This window comes from Cygnus atratus, chromosome 2 (genome assembly GCF_013377495.2).
Source record: "Cygnus atratus isolate AKBS03 ecotype Queensland, Australia chromosome 2, CAtr_DNAZoo_HiC_assembly, whole genome shotgun sequence".
Taxonomy (NCBI): Eukaryota; Metazoa; Chordata; class Aves; order Anseriformes; family Anatidae; genus Cygnus; species Cygnus atratus.
In genome coordinates, this window is record NC_066363.1 from 136,408,952 (window position 1) to 136,433,631 (window position 24,680).

Genomic DNA, 24,680 nt, shown 5'->3' on the forward strand with positions numbered 1-24,680 from the left:
TATCTCTTCAAAAAGAAACGAGCAGGGTTTGGGGCACTCTTGCTAAGCTGCTGGCTGCCTGGCCTGAATAATGCATGGGACAGCATGGTACTCGTCGTCAGGGGCTTTGGTGGAGGAAGGAGAGAGAAGAGGCTAGTTTCATGGCATGAGCAGCCGCTGGGAGGCAGAGACCAAAAGTTAAGAAGGAACGAATGCACGTCTGTGACCTGTAACTTCAGACATGTTGCTGCTAGCTGTTTGCTACATGTGACTTTCCCAAAGCATTGTCTCATCCCCAGAGACGGGCACACCAGCACCCTAGGAATGCCCGCTCTGAATGGAAAGTTTTCCCCGAGCCCTTTTACAAGCTCTACAGGAGCCTTGCAGGCGGCAAGGGTGCTCGGCGTGCTGTATCACTGCCAGCAAATCTGCAGTGTTTTGCTCAGCTGCCTGGCAGCACGCTCAGCCCTGCAAGAGTTTGGAGCCTGGTTAAAGTTCCTGGACAGGTCAGGGGTTGACCATAATGAAGTGGGATCCCCTCAGGCCAGTGGTTTTCTAAACAGCAGAAGAAGGAGGTTCCTGGCTTGCGTCTCGTGGGAGGGATCCAAGTGCTGAAAGACGCCACCATCACGGCCTCTGCCAGAGTAACCAGGTTATTGATTACCCTCAGGGACTGACTGGGGGGTCAAGGTGTGGTACCCTTCCTTTCTTGTTGATATACACCCTACGTGGCAGGCAGCAATAGGAACAAATGCCCCGTCGGTGTCTTTTGTTTCGGCTAAATGCCACTGGATGAACTCCCTTGTAACTCAAGGCCTAGGACAGGGTGCTCACGATGCCAAGTTCTACCCTCTACCTCGCTCTAACACACAGAGGCAGCAAGCACCAGCATGCCTGTGCAGGGAGCACGAGGCAGAGGGTGAATGGCAGAGCAGGGAGTGGTCCATGCCCAGGAACACCGAGATCTGCTGCTCTCATCCCCTCTGTCTCAGGTAGCAAAGTGGAAACAGGCCTGGGGATGTTTCCCTGGTGGGACGGGTCTCATACCACCCTGTCTTCCTGCTGACTTAGTTAAAATGGCTGCTAACAGCTGTTGAAATGACTTGGTCCAGGAACCATGAGGCGTCAGCCGCCCTCAGATGTGACCATCACAGGCAGTACACACGTTGCCACAGGAACTTAGTGCCAGGACTTCAGAATCCAACCTACCGGCCTTGCGCCCTGGTTATTCAATAGTGCTCCCTCTTGCAAGTTCCTAGAAAAAAAAAAAAAAAAAAAAAAAAAAACAACACAGGAAAACATAGAGATCTCAGTGGAACATGATAAGCTCCTGGAACATGCTGTTCTCCCCTACTGTTGCTTCTTTGCTGAAATTGCCTTAGCACACTCTCACCTTGCCACATCTGCTATGTCACTTCTTCCCAGACTTCCCAGGGACAAGTCCTAGCGATGCAGTTTCCCATTATTCACCTTCCCTCCCTCCAGGTGCTGGTCTGGTTTGCAGGGGTCCAAGCAAAAAGATATAAACAAGAGCAGCGTTGACAACAAATGCATCTGCCTCCAACACAGCAGGCACAACATTTAGCTCTATCTTGGCCCTGGCAAAAACACATTTGCTTTGTAGATTCCATTGAAATCCTCATTATATTTGCCACTGACTTCATCTGCGTGCCAAAGACCAGTTTGCACACCCCCAGCTTCCTCTCCCTCTCATCTCCCTCCCAACAGCTTCACAAGAATTGCAAACAAGAAAAGGCTGGCAACTTGCTGAAAGAACACAAAGACCTTGTCCTTGCTAGCCAGAGCAACAGCACTGGTACCTGTCCGTCAAGAACCTGTGGCTTTTCAGTTTGCATGTTTCTTGCTAACAGTGTTTATCCAGGTAGCACAGATGGGGCGTATCATTTGGCAAGCCTGCCTGTAAGCTTTTTACAACAAAGATGATAACAGGTGCAAGATAAGGGATACGTACAAAACCAGAGTTCATTACAAATACATTTGCATCCAAAGCAGCAGCAGCAGGACTTGGCTCTACTTTATCTTAAAAGCATACACTTTGTGAATTCCATTCAAATACTCACGTTATTTGCATCTGATATCACCCCAGGCAACAACATGGAACCAAACTGTGTTTGTGTGGGCCTGCGCTGCTGCGCAAGGGCAGACAGATAAGTCATCTCTTCTCACGACAGTACTGAGCTTTTAGGGTGGCTCTTGAAAAGCTAGAGCCAAAACTCCGAAGAGAGTGCCTTGTCCCCACAGAGATTTACAAAGGTGTACATTAGATAACTAGCAATGCCTTCTCAATTCTTAAAATCTTATTCTGATGTCAAAGTGGAAGCTGGGCAGTTATGTGCTAAGCTCTTGAAAATTTGGCACCGAGTTCTGCTTCTGCCTGTTTGTGTGTTCAGAGAACACAGTTCAGCTGTGGAGAGGCTCTTGGTCAGAGAGGATCAGTAACCTACAACCAGTAGAGAGACTGAGGTTAATTAGGGTGATCTGAGTGCTGAAGCTATGTCCTTATTCTGAATTTCTCTCTGCATAAGTCCTGTTTTACTCCACTGGCTAAAAAGAGATAAGAGACTATCCTTACAAAAGATAGGTATCAAAAGGTATCATGCAACAAAAGTTGCATAACCCGAATACCCACTGTTTCACACACAAGTTTGCAGTCTGAATCAGAAATAACTTAAAGTTGGCAATATCCAGCCTTTGCCTGACGGCATATGTAAAGTGCGTTGACAGATCTACCCGGGGAGTAAAACTGAACCTCACTAAAACTGCAGAAGACTTGAAAATGTCAGACGAGCAGCAATTCTTGTGAGTGCAGTGGAGGGCACCCGTGGCTGGTGAAGCTGCTGGTGGATATGAAAAAAAGAGCCATTTGCTTTCCCTCTGTAGGACAATCAGTTCAGTCCTGCAGCACATGGCCAGGGAAGCACATAGTGGTCCTCACACTTCATAATTCCTTTGTTGTCCATTGTATAGCATCTTTTACAGTCTTCATTTGTGCTTGAAACTGGGCAGTGAAAGAGCAAATGGTAACAAGAAATAAATGAAAGTTTACGAGCACATTTATCTAAAGTCAAAACCACAAAAAATAAACATACAGCAGCAACAAAGATGAAAACTGCAACATCCTTTTGGAACTTTCTGTCTACTTTGCAATTAAGGACTTAGAGGTTTAAACCATGTAAAAAGGCAAAACTGTGTTTTAAAATGTCCCACTGCGTGTTACCACGTATGTGAACGCATTATTCTGTGGCCAGGAGTGGAACGACTGCAGTTAGTCATGTTTTGTTAGTCATGTTTTGTTAGTGTACTCCTTTAAACAAAGATTTTTGGTTGAATATTTTTAGTAGTCCAGGTAAAAATAACTGCATGTGCCTGTTCATTGTGGCATGCAACTGGACAGGAAATACTATTGCTACTCCACAAAGATTTTTCCTTAACTCTCATATTGGAACGAATCCAGGAGTATTCAGAAGAGGAAAATGAGAGAAAGAAAATATATCCTTGCTCATGCAAGTGCAGAGGATATACCTGTCAGATCCCTGATCTTATTTCTTCTCTCGTCATTACAGCTTAGGGATGCTGGTGTTGGTATCTCATTTTCCAGTGAATACCTGAGCCTCCAGCCTGCTGGTTATGCTGAGGTGGGTCTCTTTCTCTCCTGTTCTCTTCTGTATGATCACTTTTTGGGTACAAGCACCTGCATATACGTAGGCCTCCTGTATTTCAGACTCTGTTTGGCTATCATAGGATAGCTGAGGGTCTCTCTTTCTCATTTATATGGTGACAAATAATATCTGGATGTTTTCAACAAGGGTTGGATATAACTGATCAGTATTTTCTGACCCAAAACATTTTTTTTCCTCCAAAAACTCTATAATACAGCAACAACTGACTGATTTCTACCTAAACCAGTCATTGCTGTCACTAGCATTTCTGCCCAAGGATTTCAGAGTTTTATCTGAGGAATCTGCTGGACAAAATAATAAGTACACATCAGAGAGAGCATTATCTTTCAGCTTCTAAGAGGAGTATTGAAAAAGGCCATGAAATGAGCTCTTTAACACAATTTTATAATTAAAAAATCATAGAAGCCCCTTATTAAGCTTAAAATTTCATATACAGTGTTAAAAGTAACTCCATAAAACATTAACTCTAATCATTATTTTCACTACACTGGCAAAACAAAAGTCTAACTGGCTAGAACCAAAACAGACTTGAAGAAGCTTTTCAATAACTATACATGATACGTGAAATATTTGTTTAAAGAAAAAAAAGTGTAATTCAATGAGAACAGTAAAGGTACAGAATGGCAAGAAACAAATTCAGTGAACTGAGAAAGAGGTCAGGATTATTGTTTTTTATAAGATACCTGGTTAATTCTTTTCTTACTAAGGGTTTAAATCAGATTAACACAATTTTGGTTCATTCAGAGATTAACAAAAGTTAATATTTTATAAGATTTATTTATAATACCCTTGAGGTTTAGAGTATGTTTATGTAACCCTTCTGCCAGGAATTGGCAGCAGCTGAAAGAGCTGGATTCATTTATCTAGGGGTTCTCTCTGAAAACTTAAACAACAGCAGTTTCAGCCTCCACCCAGAAATCTACCAAAGCTAAATGACCTCCTTTGGGTGCCCTGACAAACAATAAATCCTGCTCAAGGCATAGCAAGGGTTTAAAACAAGGTCCAGAGTTTCAAGACAAAGAGAACTTCAGAGACGAGGGAAAGAACTGAGGGAAAGGGACGAAGAAAGACTCAGGATAAACCCACAAGAGCCACTAATCGATAAACCAAATAATGCTGGAATGATGTTCCCAGCCTTCCTCTCCTCCTCTTCCCTTTGTTGTCTTGTCATGACACAAAATAAAGGCTTGCTCTCATTTCCAGACAGACGTCTTGTAACTTGAATGTCACTGCCCACTCAAAACCTCCCCCATATTTACTGTGTGGCTTCAATAATTTTCAGCTAAGCAAATGAACATGTATATTAGTGCACCAGATCAGGGAGATCCTACTCACTTTCCAGCTCATAGTCTCCTGATCGTGCCAATTCCCTGTGCTGGCATGTATTCTCACCTGACCACGTAGTGAACTGATTCAGAGCACCAAACTGGTAGAAAACTTCCTCAAGAAAACAAAGAGAGAGCAGTGAATTTTCTGCTGTTTTAATCCCCTGATTCAGCTCCATGTAGTATTAAATGAAGGAAAAGCTGGCACTTGGGAGGAGGATGGCAAGGCTGGGGATGGAAAACTGGCCTGTTGCTACTTCTACTAATAACTACCCACAGTTTGGGCTGGCATGGTTTTAAGATGAAACAGCTCTTAAGCTTGTTGGTACTTTTGTTAATTTGTTAGTTTATCCTCAGATAGGCCAAACTTTGAGGGGACATGACTGCTCTGCCTGTGACTACAAGACTAAAACGACCGTGTTGTGATGTGAGTTAGCTCTGCATAGGGACCATATCCACCACAAGGTCCCAGCAGTGTCCCACAGCCTGCACCTGGAAGCTTTTAAGGTGTCTTTTAGCGATGGCAGCTCTAACCTAGTGTGTCGGGTCTCCCTTGTCCCCGTGTTCATGTGCCACCGCTGTGTTGTGGTGTGCTGGCTCTCTTGCCCAAACATGTTCTGTGTACGAATATTGCTGTGCCCAGCCTGTCAGAGCTTGGGACTGCTCCAATGGGATATTTTTATCATTCAGATTCCTCAGATTTGTGGGGTTTAAACACGTGAGTGCCGGGTTTTCCGGAATTTCTTTTGAGGGGAATTCAGCCCAAGCCGATGCCAGCTACGCCCGCCCCGGGAGCCGGGGTAAACTGAGGCCAGGGCGGCGCCGAGGAAGCCATTTGCAGGACAACAAAAGGCTGCACGGCCAAAAACCCCCGACCGAAATAACGCATTCTTGGGTGCCATCTACCGGTACTTTCTCCCTTAAACTTTTACACCGGGCCCTTCTGCGACCCTTCGGCACTTTACGGAGCCGATCTCCGCCTGGGGCTACCTCAGGGTCCTGTCCCAGCGTCCTCCCACCCTCCGCCGAGCCAAGAGGGCGCGGGACCCCCGCTGAGGGAATCGTGGGGGGAAAAGTCGCCAAACCACCGAGGAGCTGCCACTTTACAGAGGACTCGCTCCCACCCCTCCCCGTCGAGGGGGTGAGGAAGGGGCCGTCCCCCTCGGCTGCGCGGGCCGGGGTGAGCGACAGGAGGGGCGGAGCGGCAAAATGGCGGCCGCCGCAATGGCCGCGGGAGGGCTGCGTCCAGCGCCGTGCCACCGCCTGGTGAGGGCGGCGGGGGCCCGCGGCGGGCAGCCGTGGCTGAGGGAAGGGAGGGCGGCCGTGGCGGCGGGCTGGAACCGGCCGGAGCCCGGGGGAGAGGTGCAGTACTGTGCCGAGCTGCTGCGGTGAGTGCTCGGGGGGGAGGCCGGGCTCCGCCGCCCGCCCAGCCCGCCTCGGGGGTGGGGAGAGCCGGGGACGGGGCCGGGCGGTGAGGGGGAGCCCGGCCCGGTCAGTGAGGGTAATCCGGCCCGGGGATGGGCCTGAGGAAATCTTAATGTGAGACGGCTCCTTTCGTTGTGGGGACACCGACCTCCCCTTTTCGGGGGACGTGCGAGGTCCTGAGATGCCCCGCGGAGTGCCAGGGCCCTGCTCCTGTTGTGGTCTTTTCTCCTCGAGTAATATCGGGACCGCAAATAAAAACCTGCGGTGGAAACTGCTGGATAAATATTGGGACTGCAAGGCTGATTTAATCTGTAAACAGTGTTTTTTTATTTTTTTCTTCCTTCTTTCACAGCTGCTTTTCTTCCGAAGCATTGAACGTTTCCATTTCATTGTTTCAGATTACGCAGTGAAAGATCATCGAAAGGGGCATTTAAAAATAATCAGTGCTTTCAGGTCTTGGTTACTGGGAAATAGTCAAACTTTCCAAGGACTCCTTGGAAAAACGAGCAGAGGAAATCCCCCAGCTGGACAGACCTGAAGTAGCTGCTCTGACCTTAAAGCAGGAGGGGGAGGATGCAAAAACATCTTTTCAAAAACATCTGCCTTTGGTCAAAGCCCAAGGAGCAGGAGCACAGCCCGGAGGCTTTCAGATCAGGGGATGCATCCTGCTTTGCTTCTGGAGCTGCAAGCGATGTGCGACGCCCCCTGCTTGCTTCCTAGTCCCCGGGAGTTCAAAGGTACAGGGTTAGAGAAAGAAACCCATCTGCTGTGTAAAGACTCCTGGTTTCTCTTTGGATGCTGTTGTCGTTGATGAAAGCAGAGAGAAGGCTTCGAAGTGTGTATGGAAGGAGTGGAACAGGATAGTCGTCTCCAAACTGACAGCTGTAAAAGACACAAAGTCACATGTGGTCAGCAGTAATGGTTGAAGTGGGACAGCTAATGGAGAGGAATGTGACAACCTTAAGTTTTCAGTGAAGCAGCAAGCTGCGGATCTTTTCAGGTGCATCAGAATGCATAGCCAGTTTGTGGTTTAGTTGATAAAATTAGAGACTGTGGCTGTGTTTTCGTGGTTGCTCTACCCAGGGCTTACCTGTTACTCAGGAGATCAAAGGCTCTGTGTACAACCAATATATACAGTTAAAATATTTTTGTTAGCAAACAACTGTGAACAGAATAGTTAGGTCCCAAGTCACAGAAGGTTAGCGTCTCTTGTTATTTTCATTAGACATTTTTGTTGTTTTAATGTTATATTAAAACATAAAAAAGACTACTTATAAAAATACACGAGCATTTACAGTAGTGAAATTAAAAGCGTTTATCCTTTTGGCATCATTTAATTGAAGCTGCTGTTCAAATAGGTCTTTTAAAACTGGCTTTAAGCTGTTTGATTAAAAATATTTTTCTGTAGTAGATACGTTTTCTTGATTCTTGCTGTTGATGATGTCTGCTCTGGAAGACAAACTTACGAACTGATGATGTTATTCAGTTTTACAATGTGGAAGAAATTCTTAAGACTCTAAACTTTTAATAACACTAAAAGACCAGTAACGGTCCTAATAAAATCTTCCTATTGTGGGTTAATATGTAAGCTTATATTTCTTTGAGAGGGAGACTATGAAACACTAGATAGCAGGCTACCTTAAGTTCCTTCCTTTCTTCATTCCTTACCCTAACACACAGAGTTGGGTTGCAACATGATCTACCCTAATATGAACTTAGTTTTACATGCTGAGGCTTTGCTGAAGGTTCCAGAAAATTTGCTTTTCTTCTGTTATGTCCAAGGGGGCAATGTCAACATAAAACCCACACTTTTTTTTTTTTAAACTTTCTTTTTGGTACCTGCAATTTTTAAGCTTAGGGTAAGTGCAAAAAAGTTACTAGAGAGAAGACAAATACCTCTGTTGTGCTGCTGTTTACTTTGTGAAATGTATTTCATTGTTTCCTTTCTGGAGGTAGTGGTGTTTCTGTGTTGTGTGAACAACCCAGGCAGACAGCATCGCTGGAACTTGGAAAAAGTGGCTGTAAACCTTGCAGCTCTGCCCAGGTTGGGCAATACTGGGTATTTTTACAGTCTGTTTAGAAAAAAAAAATCCTAGGATTTGAGCTGATGGTACTTTTCAGAAAGGGTCTTAACTGGGGGAGGTTTGATGCATCTGTTGTTTATTATGAATGTGGCCTTAAAGCCTGCTAAAATCCCCAAATGCTGTTTTCTCATTGATGCTTGTGGATTTGCATCAGGAAAACAAGTGTCACAAGTATTAAGAAAACTCTAAGCATTTGCTAGCTATCAAGCTGCTGTGTGTTGTAGGGGTAAGAAACTGTTATATTTCATTTCCTTTTTGTTTGGTGCTAAAAGTAGCAACCCTAAGTTTAACCTCTGGTTTTAGTTTTTTCTTGCTGTTTTAAGCCGACATTCAAAAGAAACAGGAGGACATTTAAGAACAGCAGACTTCTTGAAAACGAGTAAATGTTTAACTTGACACATACTTCTCCGTTCTTGAGGCATAACTTGGCATTGCTGCTTTTCTTCTGATGAAGAATCGGGTTGCAGGTTTATCGGAAAGTACACAAGTACTGTTCAAAACAAGCAGTTTAGCTTTCCTGAGGTGGCCAAGTGGTTTTGGTCATTACAGTTACGAATGATTTTGCAATTTATAATCATTCTCTATGTGCTCTGATTGTTTGTAATTTAATGGCACACCCAAGTGGTCAAATGAAAGCATATCACTTCAGACTGGCGGTGAGTTACCTGCTGTGAAACTGCCGCTGCAGCACAAGAGTTTTTATGCTTTTAATAAACAAAAACTTGGTGGTTAAGCAGGTACGTTAGTGCCAAACTCCACAGCACAAGCTTTTTAAGAAATTTGACTTCACGTCTAGAACACAGGCCTGGAGGTCAGACAATCTGGATTCAATTTGCAGTTCTGCCACGGGTTTGTTCCATGCCTTCAGCCAAATACCTTGAGATCTGGATCCGAGAGGTGTGTTGAGAGTTGAGCTTGCATCCCCCCTCTCTCAGAGCTTGCCTTATTTTAAAATAAGCTTAAAAGCTACCACTTTTGCGGAGTCAGAGTTTTGAACTATAACTTATTCTTACTATTTTAGGAGTTCTATACTAAGCAACAACGTGCCTGATTTACATGGTGCTATAAATAATGTATTTTCTTTCCTTTTTATAGAAAGCGTGACTACGAAGGGTTTCTGTGTTCTCTGCTGTTGCCTGCAGAATCGCGAACCTCTGCGTTTGCTTTAAGAGCCTTCAATGTGGAACTGGCTCAGGCAGGTATTAAAATACGCTTGTGATCTCTGGAAATGTGAAGTAACAGTTTCGGGACTCTAAATTACAGCAGTAGCTGGTGTTTTGCTGAGATTTAACTTTTCATACTAGAAAGGGCAATGAATAAAGAAGCCAATACAAACCTCTGGTTTGGAATGGCCCTCGGAAAGTAGCCAGCTGCCCCCAATTTCTTCTGCTCGTGTATGTAGTTTTTCTGACTCTCATTTATGTTCTGCATGTTTGAAATGAAGTGTTAACAAACAGGCTGAGGTCCTTGCTATTATTATGTGACTGCACCTGTGTCCTGGCTTGAAATGCAGTGGTTGGATCAGAAAAGTGTAACTAGCCCCTGTGTTAAAAGGTCAGTCAAAAACCCGAATGATATAATCCGTCCCAGGTCTTTCCTGGCAGGAGTTAGGTGAGGGAAATGCTTCCAGGAGGGAAGTTTGTAATTAGAGAGCTGTGGGAGGGGAGTGGCTGCACCCTCCCACTTCTGCTGGGCGGCCAAAACTGCCGGTGCAACCACAAACGTTGGTAACCTTTGCCAGGAAGGAGCAGTCCCAGAGATGTGCTGACCCAGCAACCCCCCGGGTGCAGCCTCTGTGGGCTGTGCTTCTGGCCGCCCTCGCAGGGCTTCGCTCCCTCGCTGCTCTTAACCGCTGCTTCTCCCAAGAGAAGAAAGCCAAGGTGGGAGTTGTCCAGAACTTAATTTCCACAGGTTTCAAAGTGAGGTTGTGGTGAATGTTTCATTTTTATTTACTCTCTGCAGTGTTCATATGGTTTGTTAGGAGTAAACGTAAATTCTGAGCCCTTCCCCTAGTGAGTTTGACTGTCCTGTGTCTGTCTTTTCAGTACAGACAGACCAAAGTGCATTAAGGAGACTGTGAATTTCACTCCAGATATATCCTTTCCAGATCAAAGACTCCATAACTCAGAAGACTACAGGCCTGATGCGAATGCAGTTCTGGAGGAAAGCTGTGGAAGATATATACTGCGATAACCCACCCCATCAGCCAGTTGCTGTAGCACTATGGAGGGTAAAATACATCTTTATTGTCCCAAAATTCGCTTGACCAAATTATTGCTGTGAGAAATAATTCTGTTGCTTTGTGGCTGCTGTGTTGCATTGCTAACTGCATTATTTTATGTCAAACAGGTAATGTAAAGGGTGTGTATGTCTGTGTGTGATGTTGTAAGTTACCTAGGAAGAGCAGAGTCGGAAAAGGAGAATATTTAGGTAGGACCTACTTGGAGGCTCAGGCTTCTGTGAACTGACTGCTTTTTTCTCTTCTGTTTAGGAGAAGGGCAAAGGAAATTGTGGTAAACTGTAAGTTGATAGCGAGTGAAATGTATAAGTAAACTTTCCAGAGCTAGTGCTAGTCCTGCCCGAGGAGGTAAGTTTAAAAAAAGACAGGAAACTAAGCACAGAGGTTGATCTGGCAAACAGTGTATGAGGAAAAGCCAAAGCCCTTCACGCCTAGTTACTGGGCGACAGGGAGAATCTTCATGCAGTCTTTCTCCTTGCTGGAGATTTGTTTGGTGACTTCTATTTACATATGATGTTCTGTGCTGATCCTTTTGTGTGCATTGAGTAACAGGGAATGTACTTGTGAACTTAACAGTTTATTTTTACCAAGACCCCGTATGTGAGTTCTGGCAGGCACTAGAACGTTGGTCAGGAAGTACACCTACGGATCCGTTCCTCTTCTGGTCATGGCTGAAGAAACATATTTTTTTTAGATTTTTTTTGTTTGTTTCTAGTAGTCAGACCTGCCATTGATATGTTTAATAGACAATTGAAGGCCTGGAGGCAGTGTAAATGGATTTCCCCTTGATGCTGGTTCGGCATCACAGAATAATTTAGTTTTTAGGGGCCTCTGGTTGTCAGCTAGTCCAGCTTCCCACTCAAAGCAGGTCAGACTTCAGAGTTTAGTAGATCAGGTGTTCAGGGTCATGTTGAGTTTAATTTCTTCAGTGATGGAAATTCTGTAAGGCCTGTATAAGATCAGAACTTGTGTTAAAAGTAGGGATCTCTGAGCTCCTGGACTGGAAAAGCTGAATTTTGTCTAAATTTCCATAGCTGAATGCAGTTAAGATAGATCCCAGAGGCAGTTAGATGTATGGACCTGCTGAAGAACAGGCAGACAAAAGTGGGTTCTTCATCCAAGTATTCATCCGTGTTATTCCTGTTAAAAATCCCAGGAGAAGCAGAGCACCCACTGCAACGAGGGGTTAGAACAACGCAGTTCCTGTGGGATTGGAGCCTTTAACTTGTTGCCATCTTGGCTTCACATCCACTCTCTGCTGCACCTCTGAGACCACAAAAATGAGTCCTTTCCAAATCTTCTTTGAATGACTTTTAGCAGTGCCGAACCTTCAGCCTGTCCCTGATTCTTCCTCCTTCAAACGTGAAATAAAACACAAGCGAGCGTTTGTTCCTGTCTACCAACGCTCAGATTGAAATTGGATTTAAACAAGGTGCTGTTTGTTTAACTAAGAGAAAAGATAGGTAAAGCCAAGAAGTAAAATAAAGGAAAAACACCTGTTACAGTCACTTTTAGGAAGACCAGAGCTATTCATAAGCATCTCCAGCTCATACAAAGTGTGTGGTGTAACCACAACAAAGTGTTTGTACGGTTAGGAAGAAGACTGGCAAATGTTGCGAGCCTTTTTGCAAAGTTACTGGACTTAAGAGTATCACCCTGGCTGGATCTTTAACACAAACATTAAAATGCAGGATTGGTAATTCTGCATGTCAGTCTGTCTGTGCCTTTGATTTTATTTTATTTTATTTTTTTGTTCTTTCTGTCTCCATTCCAGCCTATGGCAAACTGCCCAGGAACAAGACGGTTTTCTCCCCAAATGCCTTCATCTCCTTTCCAAGGAGGAACTTGCTTTTGTGTAGCTTAACTTACTTTTGTTTCTGAAGATATCATCTCATTTTAATTGTCCGAGTAGATTAGGTACAAGTCAGTTTTGGGTATGATTGTGTATATTTTTTCCATCACTTCTAATTTCAGGCTGCTCATGTGTATACCAGTGTGGGGCAGAAATGTTTATTAGCTGAAGCTTCACTTAGAAAAAACATCATCCAGATAGTGAGATACAGATTGCAGCCCTTTGCAGCAGCTCTGACTGCCAGTCATAGTCCTTTCTCACAAAGCAGAAAATTGATTTTGAAGTGGAAGAAAGAAATGGCCCATCTCTCTGGTAAGATCTGACCTTACATGTGATTTCTCTGAAGGAAGACCAATGTGAGGCGATCCAAACAGAATTGGTTGCGAAATAAGCTGTTGAGAAATAATTCAGAAATTATTTTTAGGAGCTTTGTTACCTCTGACCGCTGCAGAACACTGTAACAAACTAACAGCACAGCCTGTCCTGGTGACTTCTGCACTCGAGAAAATCCTCTCTCGTATTTCTAAATGATATTTCTGTATTTCAGCGAATGCCCAAGAATGACCTATTTAAAGAGTGCAGCTTCACAAATCTTCATGAATATCATTGCATTTCCTAGAAAGTAACATTGGGAAATAGATTGGCTGAACTCTTAAGTGTTGCAGAGCTGTTAATAGAACTAGCATGCCTTTGGCACAGCGTTCTTTATGGATACTGTCTGCTCACTGTTGAGTTTGTATGAAGACAGTTTTGATTTTCCAGGAAAAAATAGTAATTTATCATGTTGAAAGTTTTTTAAAAGTTTTGTATATTCCAGCATACTCAAATTTGGATTCTGAGAGATTTATGCACTAGTAAAGTGTATAAATAGCCTATAAAAATATTTATAGAATAATTAATAGCTCAACTCTCAGTGACTTTAACGTAATTTTAGATGGCAACTGCATATTTTTTCCTACTAGTATGTCCATTTTGAACATAAGAAAAGTGAAACCAAACGTCCCATTTCTGTGGAAGAAACCATTTTTAAAAACTTGAAAAATGGGGATGTGTTTGGATGACAGTGGTTCAAAATGGATGTAATGTACAAGTAGGGCAATTTAGCAGAAAAGTAGTATGAAAAATATCTTTCAACCTTCAGAATGCAGTACTACCATCAGTTTATATACGTTAACATGGATGTTTTATTTGATAATTTTCAGGCTGTCAAGAGGCATAACTTGACTAAAATGTGGTTCACGAAGATCATTGATGAAAGAGTAAGTGTTTACCATTCAAAGTCTGATTCTGTTTTCAGTCATATTAGAATTTCTCCCCTTAATTTTATGAGTTTGTGTGTAAAAACAAGAGCTTAAGTAATTAATCTTTTCCAGACAGTGGTATTTCTCCTGAGAATGGTACTTTTTAATTCCCTTTTAATTCTTCCTTAGTGCTCTTACTCATGATTTCTGCCCTTTTTGGCCAAAAAGGCTAATAGGATCCATTTAGAATTCTAGTAATGTAGCGTGTAAGTCCACATCTTTCTTGTTCCCTGCTCTGATAACCAGTGTATCCGTGCCCATGATTTCTGTTGTTGGCCTTTGTTTCTGATTTACAGTGGTTTCCCCTAGAGGTTTCCCCATTGGGAGTTATGCTTGGATACCTTTCTGCATATAAACGAGGGAAGTCCTATTTTTATATTAAATAGTGAGGTCTTCATATTCACCTGTGAAGAATTTTGGAAAACTGCATTTTAATAGAAAAGGAAATGAAGATACGTAAGAAGCAAGCCTCATGCATAGTCTCTTTTTGTGCCATTCCAATCCTGCCCTGTTCATTAACATCTTTTTATTCTTCCTCACCTCTTTTATTACCATGTCACTTTTGCCCCTAAATAGCCTTCTCTTGTGACGAGTCATGGAAATAAAACCTCAAAATTGGAATGACCTCTCTGAACCTTTCTGCCACACTTTGCTGCTTTTTCCTGTTGTGGCTGTGGAGTTTTTGCTGAACGTTAATTAATTTTAATGTATTAAATGAATTTTAATAATTAATGTAAATCAGAACATTAAAATAACACAAATCTAAATATCCACCCTTTTTGGGGGGAAAAATGAGAGGAACAATTTCAGTGGTACAGCAATGCTGCTACCAACTCTGATATAAGGGAAAGAATGAAAACGTAAGGGCACAAATTTTTTAAAGTAGCTTCGCTGCTGAAGCTGGTATCACTTAAAGTTTTACCTTGAGAAAATTGATAGCAGCAACGCTCTGCAAGCAATTGACTATGAAAGGCTTCAGAGTTTTTAAATCTTAAAACTGGTATGTTTTAACCACAGAAGCTATTAGGACAGGAAGAATGATGGAGGGTGTTATATTTTTGGGGTGTTTGCATACGACTTTGAAACTCATGTGTATTTGATGGATTGTTTTTTTGTGTGTGCATGCATATTCTAAAGAATATATTCCTGTTCATCTAAATTTCTCTGTGCTTCAGTTTCTAATAAGGTATTAAATTTGGCACCTCGGTATCATTTTGTTTTGGCTGTATCTTTTTTTCTGGAAAATTCTGATGTGTCTTTATTGCACAAGGTTATAATTGCTCCAGTACCTGGACTTGGTTGCAGTTGCATGTAGTTTATGGTAGACTACCTCCAAGTTTTAATGCCTGTTTCTACCTGAGTGTATATTCCCATTATCTCTTAATTTTGTCCTTTGTTTCTAATAGTAAATCAGCCTAATGTGTGTACAATAAAAAACTTGCAGAAATAGCAGTTCTATGTACCTTTTACTGAAGTTTTGTGCTCAAATTGCAGGAGAAGAATTTGGATGACAGAGCATACAGTAACATCCAGGAGCTTGAGACGTATGCTGAGAACACGCAGAGTGCTCTCTTGTACCTCACTTTGGAAATGCTGGGTAGGTGCTTTCCCCTTTTTAGGTCTTGTTGATGCCTCATTAGTACTGGTATGATATTTATTGATGTTTCAAGACAAACAAACACTTTTTTTCCACCAAGGTTTAATTTCAGTATAGGTTGTCACTTCAGATACCATCTTAACGTTCAACCATAAACCTGGAATCTTAACTGCCCCTCTCCTGAAACTACGCACTTTCCTTAGAAGCTGTTTAGTGGAAAGGTCATTGAAGTATAGTTTCATACTTTGTTCTTTCTCTTAACAATGTCTTCTATTTTCTTGTCCCTGTTATGGAGTGTGGTAAGTTCAGGTCTCTCCTGTATTTTCTGATTGTCCCACTTGGCAGAACACAGAGTGCTGTAGTTACTCTGCAGCTATTGTTCTGTATTCTTGTGATCTCTACTGGCTATCCTGAAACAGTTGACTTCCAAACCTGTAAGGTTCCCTTGGTAATGTTGCAAATTTGGGTCTGAATCCTCGTTGCTTCCTAAACGTAGGTTAAATATCAATGTTTAGGCTGAGCGCGAGTCATTGTTAACTCCTATTCTTTGAGGCTTTTTTTTTCTTTTCATCCCTAGTTATCTGTAAAGCCTGAGTTGCCCAGTCAGTAAGTTATACCTATTGATTCCTCCAAGCCCCAGTCTGCTTTCTACTGCCATTACTAAAATAAATCCATGTAGTCTACCTGTAGTCACTATTTCCTGAAGGTCCTGAGACACATGCAAGGCTCAGGCAGGCTTGGGCAGTGATTCTGGTATCCCCAGTATCATTTCTAGGTGCCAGGCAGGCTGATTGATCTGTAACTCCTGTATCCTCATTTCTGTCTTTGTAGAACGTTGCTTCTGTTAGAACTTTAACTGTGAATTTTAATTTTCCTTTAAATTTTCATTTTATCCTGGGTCAGTCCTGTGATCAGTATAAGCCAATTTTACACGGTCTTGCCATGAAGAGGGGTGGTGCTGCTGTACCCCACTCATCTTCCTCTTGTTTCAGTTCTAACAGCGGCCGTGCAGTAACCAAAGGTAGTTGTAGTGGTGATCTGATCCAGTTTACCACGTTACTGTCTCATTGCTCACTACAGCACAAGGGAGGTGGCACAGAAATATGGGTTCAGTGGGGGAAGTGTAGCACCATTCTTTTTGGCTTTGGGACACTGCTGAATCTGCTGCAGCTAATTGATGAAACGAGGAATCTCACACTTGAATGATTTCTCTGGCAGGAAAACCAGTTCTTGAAATACTGCTGTCTGGGAAGAAGACGTGCCAATGCAAATGTCTGTGTAGAGATGGATTGTATCTGAATAGGTGCCACTCCACAGTTTTGCCCTTTACCAAAACTGGAACTAGCAATGAGGCGTCTTGCTTCTGAATGTGGGAATCAACAAATTTCCCTGCTGCTTTGCACCTCTGAGGTCTCAAGGCAACTTAAACAACTTAAACATAGGCAGTTCTATCATGGATCAATACACTCATTAGCTAAATAATTCAGTAGCACTGTAATACACATCAGGGAAGACCCCACAAAAGGCCTGAGAATATGCTTCTAAACATATTATTTCTGCAATTTCAGGTGTGAGGGACATCCACGCCGACCATGCAGCCAGTCACATTGGGAAAGCGCAAGGCATAGTTACCTGTTTAAGAGCAACTCCGTACCATGGTGCAAGACAAAAGGTCTTTCTTCCCATGGACATTTGTATGTTGGTAAGAGAAAGGAGTTACCTGGGTTTGAATAATATAATGTTTCTAACTGTCTCAACACTAGATAGGAGATCACACTTCATTAGCACAGAAATTTCGTGCCAAAAGAAGGGCAACGAAGCTGGTGAAGGGACTAGAGAACAGGTCTTATGAGGAGCAGCTGAGGGAGCTGGGGTTGTTTAGCCTGGAGAAAAGGAGGCTCAGGGGAGACCTTATTGTACTTTACAATTACCTCCTTTAGGATGTTGTAGAGAGGTGGGGATCGGGCTCTTCTCCCAAGCACCAAGTGATAAGATGAAATGGCCTCAAGTTGTGCCAGGGAAGGGTAAGGTTGGATACTAAGAGAAGTTTCTTCACTGAAAGGGTTGTGAAGCATTGGAACAGGCTGCCCAGGGAAGTGGTTGAGTCACCGTCCCTGGAGGTCTTCAAGAAACGTGTAGATGTAGAACTTTGTAGCATGGTTTAGTGGTGGACTTCAGTACTACGTTAAAGGTTGGACTAGATGATCCTAGAGGTCTTTTCCAACCTGTATGATTCCATGAAACAGAATGCCTTTTTTAATTTATCCTTACAACAGTTTCTGGTGTGGCCCAGTAATACTCATGACTCAAAAGTCATGGTATTATATCTTCTGGGAGGTGAGAGGAGTGACCTTCATGAAACTCCAGGGTGGTTTTGTTTCCCCCTTTTTAAAAAAAAAATAAAAAAGTTAAATCTAGTAGTATTTTTGCTTTGAGTATTCTGCAAAAGGCACAGACACTGAAGTAGGTTGGGTTTATAGGATTGCAGAAAGGAGCTGCTCCCTGCTTTCAGCCCTTCTGGGACTGGACGGTATGGGAGGCTTTCCAAGTTCTTTGGTTTTCAGCCATAGCCTGAAAAATTCAGTCATCCTTGCTGCAGAAGGTGTTTTACAGTGAAACTGCGTAGTTAAAGATCAGGAGACTGGCAGACAGCTTGCGTCCCTTCTGTGCAGGCTGAGCATCTTGCAAGCATTTCAGCTGCTGGCAAGTATTGCAGAGTTATATTTGAATCTGGACCTCCCGTGAAGCCTACCTGCCTGCCTTTGTACAGTTTTCACGTCTGAATGTTGCAGAGAAGAACAGCAGGCAACCGGTGCAATTCTGAATCAATTCTTAATATACCATATTCTGTCTTCCTTTGGTCACTGTACTCAGAGAATGTGTGGTGGGTGTGGCTTTTTTTTTTCAAACCTGGTGGTGCACACCAATCCCAAGATAAGCGTGGCTTCTTTGTTACCTTCTCTTGGCCTTATTCTGCTAAATATTGCTTTTTGGTTTATGTTTTCAAAAATTGGGCATCTAAGCTGATCCAACTTCCCAAAACTTCAAAACCTGACTTGCTTATCTGACTGGCCACAGTGTCTTTAGGGAACAAGTTCGTGCAGAAAGAATCAGTACCAACTGTTCTTTGTTCTATTTTTTTTCTGAGTGACCAAAAAAAAAAAAATAAAAGGGGTGGTGGTGCAGGGAGGAGGCAGCAGCAAAACACACTTAGGCCCTTTCAGCCATATGCCTGCGGTTTGGTTGCTGGGATGGGCTTTTGAGGTTTCTTATCTTTCACGAAGCTAAAATGAGCCTTGATATTTGTTGAAGGGTTTTTACTTTTTGATTTTCCTTCCCATGTCTAGCATGGCGTTTCTCAAGAGGATTTCATAAGAGGCAAGCAAGAGAAAAATGTGAGAGATGTCATTTATGACATTGCCAGCCAGGCCCATATTCACCTAGAACATGTGAGTTTCCTTCTTTTTTTTCTTTCTTTCCAATAAACATAATTGATGCTAACCTTTTACAAAACATTGTGAATATGTTGTTAGAAGATTTATAGCTGCGTCAGAGGGCTGGAGCCCCTCTCCAATAAGGACAGGCTGAGGGAGCAGGGGTTGTTCAGCCTGGAGAAGAGAAGGCCCCGGGCAGACCTTACAGCGGCCTGCCGGTGCCTAAAGGGGGCCACAGGAAAGCTGGGGAGGGACTCTGTCAGGGGGTGTAGGGATAGGGCAAGGGGGTTGGCTTTAAACTGAAAGAGGGGAGATTTAGATGAGATGTTAGGAAAAAATTCTTTACTGTGAGGGCGGTGAGGCAGTGGCACAAGTCGCCGAGAGAAGCTGTGGATGCCCCATCCCTGGAGGTGCTCGAGGCCAGGCTGGATGGGGCTTTGGGCAACTTGGTCTGGTGGGAGGTGTCCCTGCCCATGGCAGGGGGCTGGACCTGGGTGGGCTTTAAGGTCTCTTCCAACCCAAACCATTCTGTGGGTCTGTGTGATACTTTATTTCAGATATTTTAAGCTTAGTTACTTTGAGAGAAATTTAAATTTAAGAAAAAAACCAAAACATTTAAATATTTTACAGCTACTTCTGTATGAATAAGATATTTATCTGTCTGTACAGATGTAGAGGAGACAGTTTTCTCACTACCAGGTCCAGTTGCATATATATAAATACTGCCTCAAAGCCTTACTGCTGGGAGAGAAACTTCCAGCAGACTTTTATAAGCACGAGAATACGCCAGCATGGGATCAGCACCGCAGAAGGCACTTGTGAAGTACCATCTGCACAGCACAGTGGAATGGCTGCCAGGAAAGCAGGGCACGTTGGCTTTAACTGCTGCTTAGCGTGTGGGGAGGGAGGATTCGTTCCCCAACTTGACCAGCCGTGCTGAAAGCTGTGCTGGGAAAGGTGCTTTCTGTTTCTTTTCTGGCCCACAGCCAAGTGCGTTAGGAAAGACTTCTCTTTTTTTGGAACAGTTGATAATGAATCCTAAAGAAGGGCATAGGCCTTTTTTCCCTTCTTTTTATGTCGATGCTCTTATTCTAGACCCAATCTGAACTGCCCGTTGGTGCCTAATTCAAAAGAATGCTTCATCAGCAATGTTACGTCTGCCTTTATCTGGAAAATAAAACTTGCAAGAAGCACTGTAAAGAGTGCCTTGTGTCTACACGTATGTGTACAGATGTACTTTGAGCATTGCACCCAATGCTTCCAATAAAGGTGGTCTGAAAAGGTACCGCTGCAAAGGAAAGACGTGTCAGAAGTCTCTGCGTTTACCCCATTAATATAGTCCTCTACTACAGTGTTATCCATGATCACAAAGTATTTTCTTCAGTAAAGCGGGAGAGCCCTTCATTTAAATTTTTCTGAAGGTAAAATGAGGCTCCCTCGTTTGTTCCATGAGTTGTTAGCTAGTTGACTGATTTTTTTTTTTGTTGTTCAAATGCAGTTAGTTGAATAATTCTTTTTGTCACAGATATGTAGCCGCAGTCATTATTTTTAATATAGACTATTTATAATTTATATTAGGTGCATTCCTGTTCATGCTGTTTCACCTGATGTCTCTGTTTTTGTTGTCACGTGCCCAAGGAAACTGTTTATCCCGTTTGAGAAGCAGGGAACGGAAGAAGAAAATGCAAGGTCATAACTGCCCACTGTCTTTGACGTTCAAGCTGAAACCTTTTGACTTTTTTTTTTCCCCATTACTCCTCCACCTGCAGTGCACAGCGTATAAAACCTGCCGACTCGGGTTGTGATTGTGGTTACAGAAACACTGAGCACCTGGCCTGAAAAGTCTCATATCAGTGGTGGGAGGCACGGAAAATAAGCAATGTGTAGCTGTTGTCCAGCTGCTTAAAACTTGGTCGCTGGTATTGAATGGAAGCTTTGGGACAGAGACAGAGATAATTGAGTTCTTTAAGGCAGTTCTTTAGTCAGTTCTTTAACTAAGGCAGAACCTTAGTTCTTTTCCTTCCCACCCCATTCCTAGAGCCCTTCCCAAACTGCACACCGGGAGGTTCCTATGGAAAATATGTAATGTGATCATGTAATTGGAGACTATAAAGAAAAGTATGAACACAAAGAAAACAGGTTAGGGCAATAATTAGCATTTTATTCAGTTGAGTATTGGTCTTGGCACCCTCTCCCTTTCCTTTTTTAATAGTCTTAATAAAAAAAATTCCTCTCTGAATACTTGCCCCAATCTCCGTCGTCATCAGTGGACGATAATGGGCAGTGGGGGATCTCTAGAGGATTCATACTACTTGAAAGTGGTATTAAGAGGCAGTAATAGTAGGGTATTAGCCTCATTAACGATCAGATGGTCTTTGTTAATGCAAAAATAAAGATACTTTTTCCCCTAATGGACGAAATAGGCATTTGCTGGCAGTGTGTTCTGGAGATTTCAGCGCTTCAGGTGAATGTAATGGGCTAGTGCCTTTAAATGCATCTATTCTATGCCATTTTATTTTGCTTGAGGGCGTTCTCAACCGCTACCCTCTGTCCTGGTTGGGATTATTTGGGGGTGGTGAAGCTTAAACCTGCAGAGGGTTTAACCATCTCAGAATTTGGCACGTGTTTTGGAGGATGAAGATAACAGTTATCATCCATCTTTCACAATCAAAAGAAACAATCTCAAAATGCTAAATAAGTCTCAGGGATATTATATGAAGCATATTGTACTAATACGGCACTTGATCTTGGGAGAGAAGTTTCTGAAGTGTGGTCAGCTCTTCCTGAGACTGCTGCTGCTGACCAGCAGAGGGCAAAATAAGATAGTGGAGACTGCAGTTTTCTTTAGGACTTTGGTGTTTTATTAGAATAAAAGCATATAGGGCTGTGTCAGTCCCACAGTGAGCCCTTTGAAATGTGCTAGCAGGCTTTATTCGTTCCTCCTTTTTCTCTTAAGCACTGTCTCCCACATTCCTCTAGGATGGTCTCCTTTGGCTTTTTGCATTTATCTCAGCTATGCTCTATCAGTTTACCAGGGAAGATAACATGCTTTCTAAATAACAGTCATACAAACCCATTCTGAGTTAAGAAGATCAAGCAAGATTACTTTTTTTCTTTCATCTCACAATTAGTAAGCTAGAATATAAGATCCAGGAGCATAATTTTCCTTTTATATATATGCACAGTATTTCATCTCAAAGTTTTAAAATAATTTGCCCTGTGAAAAGATTCAGTATTTTTCCTTCCTGAAGTTTCAGCCACGATTTCTCTAGAAAAAATCTAGAAAATTAACAGAAACTCATACATACTCATCAGTGTTTGTGAAGGGCTTTTTTGTTTGTTTTAGCAAAAGAAAGGGCAAAACTAGAAGGGATTCAGTGTTTATAAATAAGCACTATGGAAGATTTGCTTCAGTTCTGTTAGATGTAGCTGAGTCGTACGTGTGTTTAAACTGTAGATTTGATTCAGCCGTGGTTTGGACTGTTTACACACAGCTACTGAGGACCTGAGGCACTGACTGAATACTTTCAGAGTCCCATGAATATAAATGGAGCGTAACTGAAGTTCTGGGACTGACGGTAAGGCTGGACCAAAAAGGTCCAGATCAAAAGACTCGGAGAAGGGCATTTCTGGTCTTCCATCAGTGCTGTCCCTTGGGATGCAAAGAATTACTTGGTGGGGAAAAAATTGCTATGCTATACTTGTTAAATCAAATGCAGCTTGGAACTTTGTAGGAGTAAGGGACGCTAATTTACATTGTTTTATTATTTATTACGTAAACTGTAAGGTTGTCAAAAGATGAAAGAGCTCTAGCAGGCGTCTCCCAGCATTACATACTTTGGGTAATTACTTCTGCATAGGGTGAGGGATGGTGCTGGCTTGCACGTAGTGAAAAATTACAGCTTCAGTATGTCAAAGTAAGCAGGGACAAAGCTCATTCTCTTGCCTCTAAACGTTACACACAGAGTATTTGATGTTTAATCTGAAATGTTAAACTCTCCTGATAAGTTTTTTTTTTTTTTTTTTTTTCCTCCCACCTTACCCCATTTATTTTCAGGCTAGATCTTTCAGGAAGAAAGTTCCTGCGAAGGCATATCCTGCTTTTTACTGTACGGTGGGTGCGATATCATGCACTGGTGAAGTGACGGCCTCGTTTTTGTGCTAGTGTGTCTGTGAACAGGAGAGTATCACATTAAGCATTGTTAACTAATGCTTCATGTGTTTATGGGAGAATGTGAATCCTAAAACTTCTGAAAGTCATAATGTTCCCTTCTGTGGAACCTCGTAGTTTTGATCAATGCTTCAATCCTTTTTTGTCTACATATTTTCTCCAACGGTGTCTGTGTATTCGTAGCCTATCTTCCTAATGCAAGGGGCCAAATCCTTGTCTATTTTTATCATTGCTAGTTGGTCTAGTAGAAATTAACGCTCCTCTTCTCAAAAGTTGCCTTTCTGTATCCTTCAAATGCGATGGTTACGCTACCACTTGCTAAAACAGGCAAACTGTCAAGCCTTTTTGCAGTTCCTTATCGGGTTCATGTATCACTTTTTAAATTTAATGCCCAATTATTTGTGTGCACCATATGGACTAAGCTTTTTTTTTTCTTTTCTAGGTTGCTTTAGATGCTTATTTATATAATATACGGAAAGTGGACTTCAATATATTTCATCCAAGCTTACAAAAGAGGAGTACATTATTACCATTGTATTTATATATTAGATCTTGGAAAAAAACATATTAAAATTTTCTTAACATAAAATTTTCTCAGACTGCTGCTGTTTTATTCTTTAATGTCTTCACTTGATAGAATTGTTAAGTGTCTGACTTCACACTTCTGCAAACTGCTGTTCCTGGGAAGCAGCAGATGTGCATGAACTGTAGCTGTCAGCCTGCTGGCAGTAGTTAAGTTTGTTCTTGGAGTATTAGGCCGATATCTCTGCTTCACAAGTCTGCCAAGTCATATGTCCTTGTCTGAGATTACTTTTCTTGTCTCATTTCTTGTAATAACAGCAATGTGATAGAGTTCTTCTTGGACAAATTCTGTACTAATGGATACTTCTGATAGCTTCCTCTTCACTGCCAAAAAAAAAAAAAAACAAAAACCACCAACAAAAACCCCACCTTTGTTTGTGCCCTGAAGCAGTTACAATACATGCAGTGTGTATCAGCTCAGCAGTTCTGTTTTGTGCAAGGTGCGAACTCCTTGCAAGTACTAATGATGCCTCATAGTTGGAAGGATGCTTGCATATAGTTGGATGTAAGAAAACTGTCAGGAAAAGCTTCAGCTGTTTTAATTATCCAGTGTTTATGTAGTACTTCAAAATGGTGAAATTAGTCAGAGCTGCAGCACAGAAATTATTTAACTGTGTTGAGATTGAGCTTTGAAGCCACTCTAGGTAGTGGGAGGATAGCTTTACAACAGATGAAGAAAACTCTTACAAGGTTGTTGTTTTTTTTTTAATCTCCAGCTCAGCCAAACACTTTCTCACTGTGCTCTTAGCTTGGCGTTGTCTTCCTCCTGCCCCCTCATCCCTCTCTGCTGCTGCCCACAGCTGCCGTTGTAACGTGGGTTCGACTGCCCCGTTGTTGACATTCCCCGTGTCTCTCAGGATGCCCACCTACGTGGCTTCCCTGATTTTGTTCTCTTTAGTAGTCTGATGAAACATATTGCTGAATGTTCCAGGTCATTTTAGTCCTCCCTCTATGGAATGTTTGCGCTGGTTTTGGTGGGAATTTACTGAG

The 24,680-nt window shown here is 42.5% G+C and overlaps 1 protein-coding gene across 12 annotated transcripts; it reads left to right on the forward strand.

Annotated features, from left to right (window-relative positions):
* The first annotated feature begins 5,869 nt into the window (after positions 1 to 5,869).
* On the forward strand, positions 5,870 to 23,711 carry NDUFAF6 (NADH:ubiquinone oxidoreductase complex assembly factor 6). 12 transcript variants are annotated; one of them, XR_007707859.1, is made up of 11 exons: positions 6,154 to 6,271; positions 6,829 to 7,167; positions 9,610 to 9,713; positions 10,622 to 10,744; positions 13,808 to 13,864; positions 15,401 to 15,503; positions 17,072 to 17,205; positions 18,851 to 18,952; positions 22,395 to 22,515; positions 22,995 to 23,051; positions 23,551 to 23,630. XR_007707859.1 is itself a non-coding variant. In XM_035546247.2 (10 exons), the coding sequence occupies exons 3-10, from the start codon at positions 9,693 to 9,695 to the stop codon at positions 23,677 to 23,679; spliced, it is 726 nt and encodes a 241-aa protein (XP_035402140.1). In that variant the 5' UTR covers positions 6,154 to 6,271; positions 6,829 to 7,430; positions 9,610 to 9,692; the 3' UTR covers positions 23,680 to 23,711. The 12 variants fall into 12 exon arrangements, 11 of the variants coding, with proteins under 11 accessions (XP_035402143.1, XP_050564888.1, XP_035402142.1 ...); XM_035546247.2 differs by lacking the exon at positions 22,395 to 22,515 and having other exon boundaries at positions 6,829 to 7,430; positions 23,551 to 23,711; XM_035546246.2 differs by lacking the exon at positions 22,395 to 22,515 and having other exon boundaries at positions 23,551 to 23,711.
* Positions 23,712 to 24,680: the final 969 nt, after the last annotated feature.

Coding starts and splice junctions, on each gene's coding strand:
- NDUFAF6 (XM_035546250.2), top strand. CDS start 9,693: ATGTGGAACTGGCTCAGGCAG. Junction 13,865..15,400: donor CGAAGATCATTGATGAAAGA/GTAAGTGTTTAC, acceptor CTCAAATTGCAG/GAGAAGAATTTGGATGACAG. Junction 17,206..18,850: donor CCATGGACATTTGTATGTTG/GTAAGAGAAAGG, acceptor TCCCATGTCTAG/CATGGCGTTTCTCAAGAGGA.